Source organism: Saimiri boliviensis, chromosome 4 (genome assembly GCF_048565385.1).
Source record: "Saimiri boliviensis isolate mSaiBol1 chromosome 4, mSaiBol1.pri, whole genome shotgun sequence".
NCBI lineage: Eukaryota > Metazoa > Chordata > Mammalia > Primates > Cebidae > Saimiri > Saimiri boliviensis.
Window position 1 is genome coordinate 7477348 of NC_133452.1, and position 19715 is coordinate 7497062.

At 42.0% G+C, this 19715-nt stretch overlaps 1 protein-coding gene across 1 annotated transcript in view; it reads right to left on the bottom strand.

Moving 5' to 3' along the window:
- PACRG (parkin coregulated) overlaps positions 1 to 19715 on the bottom strand; it is a 567891-nt gene that overhangs the window by 208627 nt on the left and 339549 nt on the right. Inside the window, exon 4 of the mRNA XM_003933784.4 lies at positions 13363 to 13512. Within this exon, the coding sequence (XP_003933833.1) occupies positions 13363 to 13512 (150 nt within the window). The remainder of the gene's footprint in view (positions 1 to 13362; positions 13513 to 19715) is intronic.

The window sequence follows — 19715 nt, forward strand, 5'->3', positions numbered from 1 at the left end:
CCGCCTCTAGCAGTTGCCAGCTCCCCACTGCTGACAGCCAGCCAGGAAATGGAGACCTCAGTCCTGCAACCATAGAACTGATTTCTATCAACACCTAGGATGAGCCTAGAAGTGGATTTTTCCTCAGAATCTCTACAATCAACACAGGGCAACTGACACGTTAATCCAGCCTTACTAGATCCTAATCATATTACAAAGCTGAGTCTGCTGGATTTCTGATCTGCACAACTGTGAGATAATATGTGGGTGTTCTCCTAAGCAGCTGAATTTGTGACAATAGAAAACCAATACACTCTCTATCCATCCACCCATTCAGCAAACATTCACTGATCTCAGGAACTGCTAAGAACAATTGCCGGTGATAAAGCAGGAAAAAAAAAAAAAGACCAAAATCCCTACCTTCATGGAGTTTACATTCTAGTAACAATACCTATATTAAAACAAACAAATAAATAAATAAACCCTAGCTTCCAGCTCATTGCTGTTTGATCTCACAGGCCTATTAGATTAGAACAAGACTGGACCTCTCAGGCAGCCTGATAATGGGAAATGCACCAGGTGATGTGTCATCCTCCCTGATCACCTGTCATACACATTTGGGTGGACTCCCAAATCCAGTCGGTTGGTGGCTTCAGGACAAATGGTCTCTACTGTGCTTTGGTTGGGTTTATAAGCACCACATACATATCATCATGTGGTCCTTAGCAAAGATTTGGCAAAAATTATATACATTGCAGCTCCTACCTAAGATCTGGAAAAAAAAAAATGCTCTTAGAAATTTCATGAGATACCTGATGGATAATATTTGGAGATTCTTCCTGGGATCTTCCCAGGATGCAAAGCATGTTAGTGGTACTGATGAAGCTGGCTTTCCTACTCTTCTGCAAGAGGATTATGGTGATGGTGGGAAATATGCGATTGGATTGCAGTTCTTCACTGTTTCATTAGCTAAGAGAGTGCATTAAGTCAAGATGGCACTCTTTTTGCCATTTAGCAATCTCAGTAAGTCTGCCAGCCATGCTGGATTTTACTGTTCCAAGTTATACACCAACCTCAGAGTCAGGTTATTAAAGGGAGGAGTAGAAGGTCAGGATGTATGGTTAGAAGGAAGGAAAGATCTGCAGGTGGTGTCCATGTGTGGCAAGGCTCCCATCCTTTTCTAGACCTGCTTGTTTCCTGATGGTGGTGGAAACCTCCTTCACCCCTTGGGCCTTCCATGGCTGTACCCACTGATTCAGATTCACGGGGCGAGGCTCTGGGGAAGTCTTTGAGGGACTTGGTAAATGGAAAATGACTGGGTGGCCGGATACTTTCCCTTTTTAAAGGATTTTTTTTTAGGGTGCTTTGCTGTGTTGGCATGTAGTAAGCACTCAACTTTTTTTTTTTTTTTAAATGAATCGGTGAAGGATGTACCATGTGGGTCTCTCTTTGGCATCCCCCCAAAAAATTTTCATAAAAACCTCATTGCTCTCTAATGCTTTTGGAGTTAGCCTGGTGCATTCGTTTTCGTGGAGGTAGCATGACCAGGCTTCAGGTGAGAGCAGGAAGGGCTCATGTCCCACGGCAGTCAGGGGCTAGCTCAGCAGCAGGTACACGAAGAAAGCAGGCTTTTACAGGCCCAGCAGCACACTCCTTCTCCTCACTCCACGGCTGCCTACGGTCCTAACAGAATCTTTTTAGAAATTCTAGTTGGCCACCAAAAAAAAAAAATAGAAAAGATACTGATGGTCTGTGAATATCATTATCCTACCCTCACAGCTTATAAGAAACTTTGGGAGGACAAACTATGCTTCCAGACAACAACATCTAAGCCATTTGCTTAGGTGGTTGTTTGCCATATTTATAATAAATAAAGACACACACATACGTAGCATTCAATGATTTCTGTTAAAACAGTGAGAAAATCACCAGGCAATAATCCTGTCATTAGGGTACTATTACATTCTTGTTTCTAAAATTTTTGTATTGTATCATTAGTTTTTTAGTTTGTAGTAGAGACAAATTCAATACATGAACTTATGATGAAATGTAGGGTTTTTCTGGGGAGAGCAGAGGCAGAATTGTAACTGGTATGCAAAATCTAAATTAGAAGTCATTGAATGGAGAGTGATTTTTAATTTCATTGTATGACCACCTCAAAGTGAATATAAATATGCTCACTAGAGCTCATATTAAAGTACTGTATTTAAGAGCAAAAAAAGTAAATTGATCTTAGAGTGCTCTGAACACAACTCGGTCATAATAACGTTGCCATCATTACCTTTTTTCTTTATTACTTGGAACATTAATTCAAGATGTACATGAGAATATAATACAAAAAGCAGGCAAGCAAGAAAATATCAGTAATATCTCTAGTTTTTCTAGGGACTATGTCCACTGTATTTTTCAACTCCAACTGCATTGATGGTTGAGCTTATTCTGAGCCATTTATATTCCATTCTGCCCAAGTAAAAATCACAGATTTCTAAGAAAGGCAATAAAATGAAAGCTGATTTCATATAAGTGGAACACGTCTCCAACAGTTTCCTATTTGGAGAAAGCAAACCACAAGTGTGGCAGGGGGCTGACACGGGGGTCCCTCGACCTGGGTAAGCTGTGGATCCAGGCACGTGTGGGGGCCGCCGTCAGCAGAACTGGCCACGCGCTGGGGGGACAGCGGGACGTGCCTTGGTGTCCTCGGAGGGCGCCTGGCTGTGCTCTGCTCCTGACCTGGCAGCTGGAACCCTCTCGAGCACCCTGAAGAAGTCCCCAGGGCCTGGGCGCGCAGGCCTGGGCCTTCCCTCAGTGCAGAACGGAGGGGCGGGGGCAGCAGGGCTGGAGGCCGGGCAGCGGGCCCGGGTGTTTGAACAGTGCACAGCGTGGGAGTGCGTTCCTCACGGGGAGTGTGCACGGGTGGGGGCATTTCTGACCCTGTGCGCGTGTGCTAGGGATCCTAGCAAGGGCCCGGGGACCCCAGCACCAGAGGCTGAAGCCAGTGCAGCTGCAGGGCCGTGGAGGCTGGACTCGGGTTCCTGCAGGGCAGGCCGCGGTGGGTTCGGGCCGAGCCGTAGCCGCCTCCACCCGGCTGTCCTGGGGCCCTGGGGCAGCCCGGGGGCAGCCATGGCTCCCGCATCACAACGGCCCCCTGACCTCTGCGGCGAGGAATTCCTACACGGAGGCCGGGAGAGGCGAGGCGACACACGGCAGTCCTGCTGCGAGCTCCTAGCCCCGGAGCTTGTCTGTGCTGGGCCGGGAGAGAAGGTCTGAGGCTGAAGCAAGCTCTGCGTCCCCATCGGTCTCCAGGAGAGCGCGTGTGATTGAAAGCACCCGGGAACTCAGGGGAGCGCAGAGCAACTGACTCACCCTCATCACCCCCCCACCCCCAGCGAGGGGTCCCCAGCGGCAGGGAAAGGCTCCTCCACCCAGTCAAGCTTAGCTTTTGTCTCTTACCCCCTTTCAATGGACCTTCTAATGATGGCATGAATAGTGATATTCAACATAACGATTACACTTGGTGACATTCTTATTTTCTCTGCAATGTCCACAAAGAGACCTTTAAAAAGTCATTCGTTGGCGCTCATGAAAGATTTGCATATAAAGGAAAATGAGAATGAACCCTTAATTATCAGCAAATCCAGAATAGGTGATATTTCAGGGGATTTGAAATGTACAAATTAGGAACTGACTGAACAGAGAAGCCTCCTTAAATTAAAGCTTTAGAAACTGCCATTTGCTTTCTTGCTCAGATTAAGTAAAACTTTCTGTTGCATAAATAGAAAAGAATACTGTTTTCTCTTGGGCGAGTGTCTCCATGCCTGCTCATTTGGGGCCCATCTTGAGCATTTAAACGCATTAAAGTATATTTTACAGATTTCTCGAGGCAGATCTATAAGGCCTTAGCTGAATTAGTGGCAATCTCTCATTGGGAAATGCGCCAGGTCCCAGCTAGCAGGAGTGCTGGCACTGGTCAGACACTGGAAACCAGCTGTAATCCAGCCATTTTGTCTGTGGATCCCTGTTGGGGTGCCATGAGGGGTGGAGGGGTAACAAGTGTCAGGCGTTTAAACCAGAGCCACTCCATCTTAAATAGGAGCTGGGTAAAATGAGGTTGAACCCTACTGGGCGCATCCCCAGACAGTGAAGGCACTCTAAGTCACAGGACGAGATAGGAGGTCCGCAGAAGACACAGGTCACAAAGACCTTGCTGATGAAACAGGTTGCAGGAAAGAAGCCAGCCCAAACCCACCCAAACCAAGATGGCAGCGACAGTGACCTCAGGTCGTCTTCACTGCTACACTCCCACCAGTGCCATGACAGTTTACAGATGCCATAGCAATGTCTGGAAGTTACCCTATATGGTCTAAAAAGGGGGATATGAATAATCCACCCCTTGTTCAGCACATTATCAAGAAATAACCATAAAAATGGGCAACCAGCAGCCCTCGGGGTTGCTCTGTCTATGGAGTAGTCATTCTTTTATTCCTTTTCTTTCCTAACAAAGTTGTTTTCACTTTATGGACTTTCCTGGAATTCTTTTTGCCTGAGATCCAAGAACCCTCTCTTTGGATCTGTACTGAGACCCCTTTCCTGTAACAAAATCATACATTTCAAACATGGCTTTGGAAACAGGTCCAGCCAATAGCCAGTTGTCCCAACTATCACCCAGCAGCTGGGCCCTCCAGCCTGGTAAGGAGGGATAGAAGAAAGGATTATAAATCATTCTACTATAAGGACACATGCACACGAATGTTCATTGCAGCACTGTTTACAATAGCAAAGACCTGGAACCAACCCAAATGCCCATCGATGATAGACTCAACAGGGAAAATGTGGTACATATACACCATGGAATATTATGCAGCCATCAAAAACGATGAGTTCGTGTCCTTTGTAGGGACATGGATGAACCTGGAAACCATCATTCTCAGCAAACTGACACAAGAGCAGAAAATCAAACACCGCATGTTCTCACTCATAGGCGGGTATTGAACAATGAGAGCACATGGACACCGGGAGGGGAGCATCACACACTGGGGTCCGTTGGGGGGAAATGGGGGAGGGATGGGGGGGTGGGGAGGTGGGAAGAGATAGCATGGGGAGAAATGACAGATACAGGTGAGGGGAAGGAAGGCAGCAAACCACACTGCCATGTGTGTACCTATGCAACAGTCTTGCATGTCCTTCACATGTACCCCAAAACCTAAAATGCAATTAAAAAAAAAGAGAAAGAAAGAAAGAAACAGGACCTCTACCCAGCAAGGCAGATGGAGAATAGCCCGAGGGGAGAGCCCTCGTTCTGCTAGTGGGGGTGGAGTCAGGGGAGGTGACTGAAGGGACGGGATGTCTGAATGTGGATCTGGAGGGAGGAGCAGAGATGTCTCCCAGGGGTCTCTGGGCTGCAGGATAGCTCTCAGGCTGAGAAGCAGGCTTCAGATCACACAGCCCATTCCACACCCAGGCAGGGAGCACCACTGTCAGTTCCAGCTCTATCCTGAGCCACTGTTTCCATACCGCAGTTCCCTCTGAGGACTGAACTCTGACCTTGTACTTCTCTTGTGCAAATTCCTACCTAAGGGGTCTGGGGAGTCATGCTCCACAGACCATAAAATCTCATCAGAGGGGTTTCATTTAACCCTAAATTATTTGTTTTACTTTCCAGCCTGACTTTGGCATAACCTTACATGGCAGACAAAGAAGAAAATCAAAATATTTCACCCCGAAATATGGTCTCTTTTTTTTGCCATATTTTGAAATGGGCTGAAAAGTCATTTTTGTGGGGAGAAAGTTGTATGTGTAAAGAATCTCTGTTAACATAATAGATTTTCCACCTTCCAGGCCCTCCCAATCCTGAAGAGATTTACTGAGTGTCTAGCATCTTTTAAGGGTCTGATTAGGAAATATTTGCCAACTTATTTTCTCTAAGGGTCCTACCTATGAGACTTCATCTACATAATAAGAAACTGGGTTTCTACAACCCCTTTTCTTGACTTAGACTCTCTTTTCTGTTGATTCCGGGTCTTGAGACAATAACTTGACTCTTTCAACCAACTGCCAACCAGGAAGTCATTGAGTCCACCTGTGACCTGTAAACCACCACTTTCTGGACCAAGCCAATGTATGCCCCACACATACGATCAAAGTCTTATGTCTCCCTAAAACCTATAAAAACCAAGCTGAACCCAACCACCTTGGGAACATGTTCTGAGGACCTCCTGAGACTGTGCCTTGGGTTGTGGTCACTCATGTTTGGTTCACAATAAATCTCTTTAAATCTTTTACTGAGTCGGACTCTTTCTGTCAACACCTTTCATCACGTTTTCAGAACCGATGAATGGGATTCTCCTACACAAGCCATTCTAAATATACCACATTTGCCCTTGATCCAGAAACAATGGGGATGTGCCTGGGCCATGAACCTGTCTGCAACTCAGTATTCTTCTGATCCCTTCAGGTAAAGTTGCACAGGTGGGGACAGTGGTAAAGCCAGATGCTGATGAGATGGGGATGCCCAGGAGAAACTTGGCCATGGCACTTTGGAAAGACTTGTACAGAGAAACTGCAAATATAAGGGCCAATTGGAAACAGGAGAGAGTGGAAAGAGGTTGGGATTTCACTAGTTCCCTGAGCAAAGCTGTTGAAAATGTAAGCTTCCATCGCTGGTTAGTTTATGGAAGAAAAAGAAAAACATCAATTCCCAGACATCTCCCCAACTCAAAACTTACGCAGGTCCATTTTCTTTCTCAACTAAAAAAACCTTCCTGCTGAAAGGAAAAGGTATTGTTGGAAGAGGTTGTTGTTGGAAGAGGGAGTTTTCATTAGGCCATGCACAGCAGGCTCCATATCAGTAGTTACGGCAATGTGAGGAAGTGAAAGGAACATGAAACCTCTAACTTTATTCATCAAAAATGAGGTTTTTATCTCCACATGCTGTAGGAAAGAGGTATATCATCTGGATTGAATCGTGTTTCCCCCAAATTCGTGTCTTTTCCAGAACCTTAGGATGTGACCTTACTTGGAAATAGGATCATTGCCAACGTAAGTAGTTAAGATAAAGTCACACTGGAGTACTGGAGTGGGGTGGCCCATTAATCTGACCCTTTTGAGGGCTGGTATTTTCACAGGAAGAGGAGAAGAGACAGAGAGACATGCACAGGAAAAAAGGCCACATGATGATGGGGCGGGACTGGAGTGACACATCACCCACAACCAAGGACAGCTGGCACCTCCAGAGGCCAGAAGCAGCAGGAAGGAGGCTTCCCTGGAGCTGCAGCGAGAGCTGGCCCTGTCCATACCTTGATCTTTAACTTGTGCCTCCAGAACTGGGAGACAATACACCTGTTGCTGAAGCCGCTCAGTGTATGGCAATTTGTTACATGACTCCAGGAAGCTACGACACAGCCTTTAGAACTGAGTTAGTCATCGCCCTACCAGGTTACAGACAGACAACTCAGAACCATCCTTCCCTCCAGGCAGGCGCAACCAGGGAGGTCTACAGAGAAGAGCACACAGAGGCGTAATTTACAGTTTGTGACTGCCCCCACTCCTCTGATGTTGCTTTTTACGAGTGGTTTTGGGTTGAAAATGGACTCAAGTGTAGCAATGTCAGTGAAGAGGAGAGATATTTAATCTCATAAGCATGTGTAGGTTTCACCATAGTAAAGAAGTCCTTCCGGCATCAGGTGAGGGAGGCAAGCCTGAGCCCTTCCCAGGACCATCTGCTGTCCTGGGCTGCCCTCTTTGATCACTGCACAACCGTCTGTTTCTGCAAAAATGAGTCCTCCATCCCCATCCCCAAAGAGCTTCCAGGCTTTGGAGCTCTGCTTTTAGAGAATACTTGGAAGAAGTAGGGATATTGCACTTGGAGAAGTAAATACCGCAGAGGAAGGAAAGTTTTCTATCATTTCCCAAGGGCCTGCTACGTGGAAAAGGATTAACCATTGTGCTGTGTAGTTTAGACATGAGAGGTAAACCAGATGGAAATGTTAGGTGTAGTTTTCATTTCAAAACAGGAGGTGCGTTTCTCTTTGGAAGTGGAACAGGCTGCCCCATGAAGCAGAGAGGCTGCTTGGACAAGCTGCAAGAAATAAGTACTGGTTGTGTCGGCTGAGTCAGTGAACGAATTTCACACAAGCACATATTAGGCACCTGATTCTATTAGGTGTGCCAACTCTACATAAGAAAAGGAAAGACCAACACAAACATTGGGCCTTTGTGGAAGTAATAATTGTATAGTTTGGTAAATTGGAGATACTCTCAGACAAAAGGACCCCTACACAGATCTTCCAACTTTATGATCCTAGGATATTCTGTAGATGAATAAGTTAAGTCAGCGTGGAGGAAGTGCTCAGAGAGACTAGATATGTGCATGGCAATTCCAAATCTAACTTTCAGAAATGTGGGTGGCAGTAGTTCTAATAATTTCCTCAGTGAATTTAGGATAATCTCATGGTTCAAATTTAATACATTTAATGATTTCAAAGGAACTTCGAAGTAAATTTCTAAGATGTAAATCACGAACTCAAAATTGTTCGAATTCCATGGGGAATGAACCTTAATTCCAAAATTAAATTTAAATATCTGTGAGGAGAAATAGCCTTTATATATATCAACTTTGAGACAGAGAAACTGAAAGTTTTGTTGTTGTAGTTGTTTGGTAAACAATCCATTCCCAGAAGTTCATTAATGCTTGAAGAGAGCGTGAGAATTGGTCTCATGGAACTCACACGAATATCAAGGAGAGTTCAAGGAGGGTTTGCATCAGGTTGACTCACAAGTCTTAGGTTCTCATTAGAAGTTGTTTCAAAAGATGATCAGCATAAAATAATTATTTCCATTTTTTAAAAGCCATTTAAGTTACAGGTCAAAGACTTGGTACAAACATCCTAAAATTTTGCAAACTTCAGGCATCCTCATTCCCTATGTTTTAATGTGCCTGAATCTGAATTAAAGTTTTAAGTGTCTTTAACGGACTTTTTATTAGTCTATAATGGTATATGTCTTAGATTTATCTTAGATCAAGTCAAGCTATTTGAGTTCTACAAACGCGGGGACATAATATTTCATGATTATGTTTACTTTTGCATATTTCGTGATGTAAATTTATGACATTATCAGAGTATCAGATCTGGAGTCTGAAGTCTTAGATAGGGACTGTTTCAGAACTATCGGTACTGTTAGAAATGAACCAAAATACTGTAGACAGGCCTACAGGAGAGCTCCAATCTGCTGGCAGAGCCCATATTCCAGCTGTAAATGCTTTAATGCCATTTATTGACTCATGCTTCTCAAATGTAATATTCTGCATCATTAATTTTGTAGTTTCATCTCTGAAAGCTATAAATTGAAGATTCCTATTGTTTTAATTTTCTGTAACCTTTAATAACATTTGTGAAAGAACAGAGGAAAGAATAAATTGCTATTGGCTGTATGACAAATGCATTCAAGGAATATTTTATAGAAACTCTTTCCCCTCAAAGAAGCCACTGGAAACACAGCATGTTTTACGTCCAAAATTCATTGTTTAGAATGCAAGAAGACAAGCTCAAAAGCTTAGATATCAGTTTGGTTGTTCCGAAGAGGGCCTTCGTCCAGGATTTCCTTGTCTGTGCTGGAGAGAGCTCTCTCTTTTTTAAATGCGATGCTCCCTAAACACTGGTCACATATTTAAGCTGAAAGGTTATGCGAGGAAAGGATGGATCTGAAAACCTGTTACCAGTGAACAAATCTGAGTCTTTAACTGATTTGGCCACTCACCCTGTGTTTGGCAGTTAGAGGCAAAACGAACCATTTAAAGCAAAGGCACTGACGCAGCCAGTGGAACCAGGAGGCCACATGGCCTTCACAGGCTCACGGAGGGCCAGGTTACAGGTCACCCAACAAGTGAGTATGACAGGTCACACACAACACTTTCAGTTGCCTGGCTATGTTGCTACCTAACAATGCATATAGTGTGGTATTCTTCTATAATATACACTACTCTACGTGCATGATATTGTATAGGTATATTATTTTGTACAATTATAATGGCTATCTCATTAATACCCAGTCATGGACAGGCTCCATGTGAGGGTGCCCAGAACACACTGTCTCTAATGATGCCCATCCTAATGAAAAGTTGTTATTATACATACTTTGTAGAGACGGAAAAATTTATGGTTAGAGACTTTAAGGGATTTGCCTGAGGTCACATCTCTTCTGGCTCCAAAGTGTTCCTGTTTATTCTATACTACCGTTCACATCTCGGATTTATCTGTTCTTGTTTTAACTATAGCTGAATGAAACTCTGTGAAAAGTTTTACTAATACACAAGAGTATACAGTAGCTCTCTCTTCTAGAACAAGAAGGATCTAGTGGGGCCGGTTCTAAGTTTTCGCTGTTATGGTGGTATAGATGGGGCCTGAACTGGTGCTGTGAGCACAGAATGTTCCTCTCTGTCCTACCTGATTTCCAACTAGTCCCTGAAAAGACTGGAAGCACCGGCTCCTCACATTCGCAATTGCCACAATGTCCGGGGCCCTGGCTATGCAGCCCCCGACTGCCTATTTCAGAGGAAGTTCATGTGACATTAAAACAGGAGAGATTGAAAAAAAAAAAAAAAAAAAAAACCTCAGGCAGTAGACTTGATCTAATGTTTGCACTTTGAGAGGATACTGACAGACAGTCAGGGTCATTTTATTTGAAAGAATATTTTCCCTGGTTCTTTCTTTTGTCACTTGTATCTGGTCTCATTCTAAAAAGGATTTTGTAGTGGAACTTGAAAAAAATATTTTGAATCTGAGTTTAATGAGACAATGATTTATATAAAAGACAAATAGAAAACAGAGGAAATACAGAAATGTGAAATTGTTCTCAAATATATTGAAATTTAGAATGAGTTTTTTTTAACATTACATATGATCACTTTCTGATATAATTTTAATTGTAAATATTACATGTTACTAAGGACATCTGCTTACATATAATTTTGTGATCTATATCATAAAGCAGGATTTATTAAAATGTTATTAAAGCTAAATCATTTTTCTAATGAAAATTCTAACATAATTGAAAATCTTGTGATAAGCTTTTTCTGAAAGAATTGCATCTAGGGTAACATAGCTACTTTGAGGAACAGTTTTAAGTTTCTATAGCTAGAATGCCCCAATTTTGTAATAGGACCTTCTGAAAATACAGCAAACTGTGGGCTGGCATTGTTGTGACAGGTTTCTAAGATAAGTAGGAAATGAAGCTGAAGCTAATATTTTTCCCTTCAAATGTCAAAAAAATGTTAAGCAGAAAAATAATTTAAATGTAGAATTCCTGATGCATGCATTTAGAAAGACTCCAAAAGAATTAGCTGAGTTTGGAACAAATTAAGGACTATAGTATGAACTTTAAATTTCCCGCATTGATAAAATCTTAATAGGGATTTATTCTTAAAGTCAACCATTTGCTTTGTTAAGCATACGAACACCTGTGAGTTTAAGATTTAAAGAAAAACTATAACGAGGAAGCAGCAGAAACCAATTGTTTTGTTTAATAGTCTAGAGCTCCCAACAAGGTTTATCTGTCTTTGTGGCATCAATATTTATCCATCTTTATAGATTTCCTTGAGGATAAAGAAAGATTCTAATTGTCCTTTGAACATCACTGATTTTCTACTTTTATACAGAGATACAGAACGATGTTTAGATATAATTTCTAGTTTTTACTGTGAAACCAACGAAAGCATTAAAGCAGCGTTGCAGCAGCTACCTGTTCCTAGGTAGGCAAGAAAGAGGAAATGCGCTCAGGCTCATCTTCCATGATCGTCAAGTACAGAAACAAACGTTCACACGGGATAAGAGCTAAGAGACGGGGACTTTTACAAGGGTTAAACGGAAATAGTAATAGTACATGCATCCTAGGTTTGCATGAGGATTACTGGGGAAGTCTTGGCGAATGGCACACTTCAAAAATGTTAACTAAGACTTGCGGGTGGCTGTTCCCTGATGCTTCCATCTCCTTAATAATGCTACCATCTCTATCAGAACATCTTTATCTCTATCTCCAAGTTCCCAGAATCTAAACATAAGGTGTGCAGTTAGAGTTGCTTTTATGGACCTTAGTTGAACAAGGTGCACATCCGGAGTTTTCTGTAACTTTATGGATATTTGCCGCTACTCTATGGTAGAAAATATGAACTATGAATGAAAAATATTTAAATAAGTACTTTCCAAAAGTTATTACTCTGCTTAAAGACTAACCATCTTGCATAAATGGATTTGAATGTCCACCACATTACCCATAGCTCTTCAGATAATTTGAATAGGATACCTTTGCAAGCACTCCATGATAAGCATTCATAAACTCCTACAACTCCAGTTTGAAGTCCTTTTTCTAAATACATAATAATATTCAACACAGAAGTCGGTTCTACTATCAAAAGAGAACTAAAGGCTTTTTGAGAATTCTATGATTTCTTGAATATCTATGCCTGGAGCATGCATAAGGGCCATTGAATAATAATATAAAAAATTGTGATTCCAAACAAAAGTCTGTTTGTGGCAGGAGCTGCCGTAAACTCAGCTTTTTGATTTTTTTTTCTTGAATATATGACGTTTGATTTTTGTTTGAGTTTTTTTCTTGAATATGTGATAAGCAGATCATGTTACAAAAGTTAAATGCAGTGCTCCATTAAATCAATAACTTATTGATACCACTGTCAGGAAAGAACTTCAATGTTAACTTACACTATGCATATGAGAAGTATGGTACTTCAAAGGTAACAACAAAAAAGAAAATTAGACTCATCATTTCGAGGAAATCACACTCTTAATGAACAGATGTACATCCACTACCTGCCTAGGGTCAGCAAAAACTTGCTATTTTTTTTTTCTTAGGGTAAAATAGAGCTATCTGAATTCATCTGTGCTTTCCAAAGCTTACAGAACAATACCACAAAAAATAAATGAATCATCAAAACCACTTACCAGGTTTTAACAATAGTGCTTAAAAATACATATTAAATCAATGGAAAAAAACTGACTGAAACTGTAACAGGAAGTATCTAAAGGTAGAATCACTAAGAAGGAAAAGCACAAACTCAAAACCTGCTAATGTATTCAAAAGACCATTAACAAAACTTCACAATTTAATTATCGGACGCTTATAGAACTGCTTCAGCGCTTCTGTACTGAGTAAGTAAGCTATACGGGAGGAGTAATAAATGAAATTGTTAATTTTACTGTTTCCCTCAAGAGTAGCTGGAGAAGCGGTGGGAATATGCTATTCAGATCTCCAAATGGATCGTGGTTTATATGCGATAATAAATCCTAAATGTGTTGCTAATTGACTCTACTTGAAACCACTCCCCCTTTTTTTTTTAAGGGCTTAAAAGACATTTAGACTTGTGGGATCACTCACCATTCATGTTCTTAAAGATGTTCAGGACGGGGAGGATTTGACGGTAATAGGGCACCAAGGCCTTGCCCACCATCTCAGCTGACACAACTAGATGCTGAAGGACCTTGAGAGTGACACAGATGACCTGTCGGTTTCGAAGGTTCAAGGCATCTATAAGGTAAAAGAAGGAACAAGCAGAAAATAGTTTAATAGAAAGCATCAATTCTACCAGGTTAAGGCAAAGGTGTCTTGTGGTTGCCTTTAATTCAACTGCACTCTGCTGGGGACCAGTGGGCCTTTACTGGGACATCTTTGAATGACACATTGCAACCCTAATGTTTTCAGCGGAATCTTGTGTGATTGCTGTTTATTCTCCTCACTTGCACTGATTTCTCACCAGCCCTAAGAATGCAGCTCATTTTCCCCTCATGGAAGAGGCCGGGACTCTGAGTCGGATAAGCGGTATGAAAGATAAAGATCACTTAGTGTCGTTGGAGTTAAAGGAATCCATGAAGGTTGAGAGCAGATACATTTTTATGCAACAATCTCTCATGGGACAATCCATTCCATTCTTAAAATCATTAACATGGAACAAACATTTATTTAAGGAGGAGGTTTGGGCATGGTGTTCGAAACTTCAGGCTGGTTACAAACACTGAGAATATTCTTGGTATAAGTAAACAGAAAGTGATTATATTGAGGCCCTGAAAAAGGTAGGAAAGAAAGGCAACATTTTTAAAAGTCCAGTTAGAAGGAATCAACACATAAGCTATGAGACCACAGGAATGAGAGTTTTAAAGAACAGTTCTGAGTGCAAAGTAACAAGCTGTACTGCAGAGACAGAGCAAGAGATGCCACTAGGTAGGCTCTGAAAAGCACCATTTGCCCCAGTGGGAAGTGCAGGGGGTCAGGAATCAGGATGTGGATAACTGGCTGTGTGAGCCTGGCCAACTCACTGGTACTTTCTTGGCCCCAGTTTCTTCAATCATGGGAGCCTGTTCTGTGCTTTCTAAGATGACTGAAAGAACCATGGTTTAAGTAGAAGAGCCAGATAAAACATCCATTATAGAAGGTCAAAAGTGCGATTAATAAAATGTGATGCCTCAGACGACTCCAAGAAGAAGTCAAAGGCTCTTATTTGTAACATGTTCTACCTTCTCGTGAAAAGGATTGACCATGACCTTAAGGCATATGCCGCTGTGGAGGAACCAAAGGACCCAGGCTATAAAAAGAAAGGATGCATTGGTCAATACATCTCTGTGGCAGTCCTGACATTGTTCTTGAACTCCAGCTCGCGTTTCCATCAGCCTGGATCTTGCCAGAACCTCAAATTCAGTTTGTTCCAAAGACTCAGATTTCCCCCTGAACTTTCTTTTCTTCCCTTTGTTCCTGATATTGAGTAAAGATAAATCTTGTTTCTAGGCACTCCAGGTCAAACTCTGTTTCTCCTCCTTTGCATTCCTCATATTACAAAATCATCTGGTTTTCCTTTTGCAGTATCTCTTGAATTGGTGTCTCCCTCTCCATCCTCACCTCCTCTCCTCTGGTCCTGGTCTCCATCCTCACCTCCTCTCTTCTGTTCCTGGTCTCCATCCTCACCTTTTCTTCTCTGGTCCCATTCTCCATCTTCACTTCCTTTTCTTCAGTCCTAGTCTCCACATTCACCTCCTCCTCTGATTCTTCTTCTTGTTGTTTTTTGTTTGTTTGTTTGTTTGTTTGTTTTTTAGACAGACTCGCACTCTGTTACCCAGGCTGGCATGCAGTGGTGTGATCTTTGCTCACCTCAACCTCTGTCTCTCGGGTTCAAGCAATTCTCTTGCTTCAGCTTCCTGAGTAGCTGCGACTATAGGCATGCACCATCATGCCTGGCTAATTTTTTTTATTTTTAGTAGAGATAAGGTTTCGCCATGTTGGCCAGGCTGGTTTCAAACTCTTGACCTTAGGCCTCACCTCCTCTCCTCCAGTCCTAGTATCCATCCTCACCTCCTCTCCTCTGGTCCTGGTCTCCATCCTTACCTCTTCTCCTCTGGTCCTGGTCTCTATACTCACCTTATCTCCTCTGGTCTCGCTCTCCATCCTCACCTCCTCTCTTCTAGCCCTGGTCTCCAACCTCACCTTCTCTCCTCTGATCTTGATCTCCATCCTCACCTCCACTCTCCAGTCCCAGTCTTCATCCTTACCCCCTCTCCTCTGGTACTGGTCTTCATCCTCACTTTCTTTTCTCGGGTCCCAGTCTCTATCCTCACCTCCTCTCCTCTGGTCTCATTCTCCATCCTCACCTCCTCTCCTCCAAGTCTCCATTCTTATTGCCACTCCTCTGGTTCTGGTCCTTGGGACCGCTTCACTGGAGCACTGGACTTCTCTTGAACAGATCTCTTTTCTTCCTGTCTTTCTCCACTTCCCCAACCTGTCTTCCACGTACTGCTGGGTTAACCTCCCTCGAGCATGTCTGATCATCTCGCCACCTGCTCAAAGAACTCAGAGCCCCCTCCCCACTTCCATATGCTACAAAAGTTGTGGGATGCTCTGAAGGGATTTTATAATAAAACCCCCAGTTTGTTGCTGAAAGGGATGAATGAAACCTCACTTTATTTTTTAAAAATTTTCTAGTGATTCCAGAGGAAATAGCTTCAAAACCACTAAATGATACCTTATTTTCCAGGACTTTTAACTGAAGATTTGGTTTAGTTCAAACTTATCCTAAGTGCTTCCTTTATGCCTGGCTAGTTCGAACTAAACCGAATCCTCTGTTAAAAGTCCTAGAATATGAGGTATCATTTAGTGGTTTCACAGCTATTTCCTCTGGAATCACTAGGAAGTTTTAAAAAAAATGTGGTCAGATTCATCCCCACCTACCAACAAACTAGGGTTTGTGGCACGAAAACACTTCAGATCCCCGCCCCCACAACTTTCGGTCCAATCCAGACTCCATTCTTGTTTAGTTTGAAAGTAAACACAAATGTAATGAGAAGAGATGGCTCAGCCTTCACTCAGGGAACCAACCTAAATATAACCATAGAACTCAGCAGCCTGTTGGCTCATTACTGCAGCAGTTAGACACGCTGCTGGACAAAGCATATCTGCTGAAAAGCAACTAAAATTAGAATGCTATCATTTAGTCTAAAAGTTAGAGTCATGAGGTGTTCAAGAACAAGGCTTCAGGGTACCACGAGAAGGTGGGGAGGAAGAAGGCGCGTAGCAGCATGTTGCACAGTCAGCAGTAGAGACTCCCTGTCGGGTCTTATCTCCAATCTAAAAGCTGTTTTGCCTTTTTAGAATGTCAGGGGTTAGTGAGCCTTACTTACTGACAAGCTCAGTTATCAGAATCAAACTGGGAGGGCAGAAACGTTCTGAAGATTGGGGGCAGTTGACATTTTTTCAAAAGGTCTACCAATGACGCTCAACAGGCTTAGGCTTCACAACTGCGCAGATCCGTGCGATGATTCATAGCACTTGCAGCTAACAAGTAGTGAGCACCTCCTTGTGCCAGGCATCGGACCGAGCACTTCACCTGTCTTAACTTTCTTAGGCTTCCCTCACCAAATGTTTATTGAGAGTACATGCATTACATGCCCATCACTGTTTTAGGAATTGGAAAGATGGAAATGAATGAGACAAGTATGGGACCAACCTCTTGGGGTTTATAAAATAGTATGGAAGAAGATATTAAACAAGTACGACAAATGTGACAATTACACATAAGAAGGAAAGGGTATTTAAGCAGACAAACAAGTCCCTCGCCTAGTCTAGGGTTAAGGGGAGGCTCCCAGCTGCAGGAACAAACCCCAGGGCTGAGTAGATATCTTTTACATGAAGAGTTTCCAGGAGAGGAAGCGGCGCACTAGGGACTGGCTTCCTAGGAAGAAGGAGTTCTTTCACCTCAGGGGCTTCTCAGGTCTCATTCAAGACCTGAGATAGTAGAAAGACACCCTGACTGGATGTGTCATTGGGAGTATTTGAGATAGTCCTTGAGATAGTTTGGAAGTGCTGGGAAGAAGTATGGAGGTGAGGTGTGTACAAAAGGAGGTGAGGCTGTAGTGATTTTTCCCAAGCTCAAGAATCCCTGGGATAACCTTGCCTTACCAAGCAAACAGAATCAGATGTTTGAGATCCTGGGTTTCTTTCCTTTCTCTTTATTCATCCCTCCCTCCTATTCCACTCCTTAGAAACGACTCGGAGCTACATCTAGCTAAGTGTTTTAAAAACTGCTTAGTGAGGAAGGATCAGACACAGAAAGAAAACCACATGGGTGTGTTGTTTGCATTTCTATATATATTAAAAGGATTGTTTGATTGAGCACATAGAGTCCTCACTCCATTTTGTAGGTTTTGTTTTGTTTTTTTCAAGAAAGCTGCTCTGTTGAAGTCATAAGTAGGAGAAGCTATAGAATATAACAGAGAGACAACTGCCTGAACGTGGTCACTGCAGAAAAGATTTTGGAGACCGTAGTGGTCACTGGATGCTGGCTTATCCCAGTGTTGTTCTTTTAGTGTGTGCCCGCCAAAGGTTGCAATCAAACAGCCTGAACATGCTGATATACTGCCAATGTGAGAGAAGAATCTTGCCCTGTAGAATATACTGATATCAAGGAGTAAATTTACACACACACACGTATATATGAGATACATGAGTAACACTAACATTAAATTTTTATTAGGTTTATGTGTTTTATTAGGTTTTGGGCATGCATTATATATCAACGATTCCTAATTGACCATTTGGGCATGCATTAATAATCTCCCTCACAATGGATAATAATATTAACTATTAGGAAATAGATTAGATATCAGGATTAGGAAACCCTGACTGAATTAACACGGTTGTGATAAACGTTATTGCATTGACAACGACCAAGAACGAAACTGTTGTAATGGCATCGAAAATGGGGCTCTAAGTCCTCCTAAATGGCCAGGTAATGGCTCTAAAACTTCTGCAGTGGCTGTGAAACAAAGCCAGGATATGCACTATTTAAAAGCTTCTTAACTTCATCCGACAGGGATTTCTTAAACTGCCCATTTGCTCTTCAGTTCCTCTATTTTTCTTCTTCATTCTCAGAGAATTAAGATATACCATGAAGTCGGAAGTCTTTTTGTTCTTACTGTCACCGTGGAATTAAAGCAAAAAGGGTTTTTTTTGAAACAAAGTTCTTTTCCTTTGAAAAACTATGCTAACGGTATAAAGAGAATATGATTTTGTAGGTTGAAAGAGAAGAAACGTATTTATTCTTGTGTTGATGGGCCTGAAAGCTATTGTCAAGACCTAAGTGAGGATTTTGAACTAAAGATTTAAGGTTTTGAAAAGGTTCTAACATGAGGAGTCTACTGACATTATATATCAACTAACAGAACCTTTCTATTCGGAAAATTAGATTTCTATTGTACTGTTTACTGGCTTTAAGTATAATAAACAAGACACAACCTTCAGATATAGAGAAATTGCTGAAGAATAAGGAAAAATAATTTGAAGTCAAGGTGGTAAAAGTTATCTTAAATGGTTATATGCTACATGTATACTTTTCTCAGGCATAAAATCCACTATTTTATGATATTTTGCAAAGTGAGGAAATTATCTACTATTAGATATCATTCACTACTGTGGTATCAGGAAAAAAGAAAACATTTCTGCTTCTTTTTAAAACCAGAAACCTCAAAGAAAAGGCAAAAGCAAACAAAATTCTAAAAATATTTTCGACACAGGCTCTAAATATTAATAGCCTTAATATACAAATAGCTATCACAATCTAAGAAAGGACTGAATCATCCCATTAAAAAAATGGGAAGGCACATAAGCAGACAATGCACAAATTAATATATGAAAATGAACATTCAAGATTCTAGAATGTTCAACTGGTGAAACCCAGAAAATCGGAGACAGGCCTCAGTTAATTTAGGAAGTGTATTTTGCCAAAGTTGAGGACATGCCCGTGACACAGCCTCAGGAAGTCCTAACGACATGTGCCCAAGGTGGTTGGGCACGGCCTGGTTTCACACATTTTTGGGAGACATGAGACATCAATCGATATGTGTAAGAAGTACATTGGTTTGGTCTGGAAAAGCAGGACAACTTAAAGCAAAAGCAGGAAGATTGGAAGCGGGGAGGAAGCTTCCAGGTCACAGATAGATGATACACAGAAACAATTACATTCTTTTGAGTTTCTGATGAGTCTCTCCAAAGAAGGCACATCAGATATGCACCTATCTCAGTCAGCAGAGGAGTGACTTGGAATAGAATGGCGGGCAGGTTTGCCCTAAGCAGTTTCCAGCTTGAGTTTTCCTTAGTGATTTCGGGGACCCAAGATATTTTCCTTTCACAAACTTCATTGGTAATTTAACAAAACACTACACTATAATTTTTAATATTACATTAACACAAAG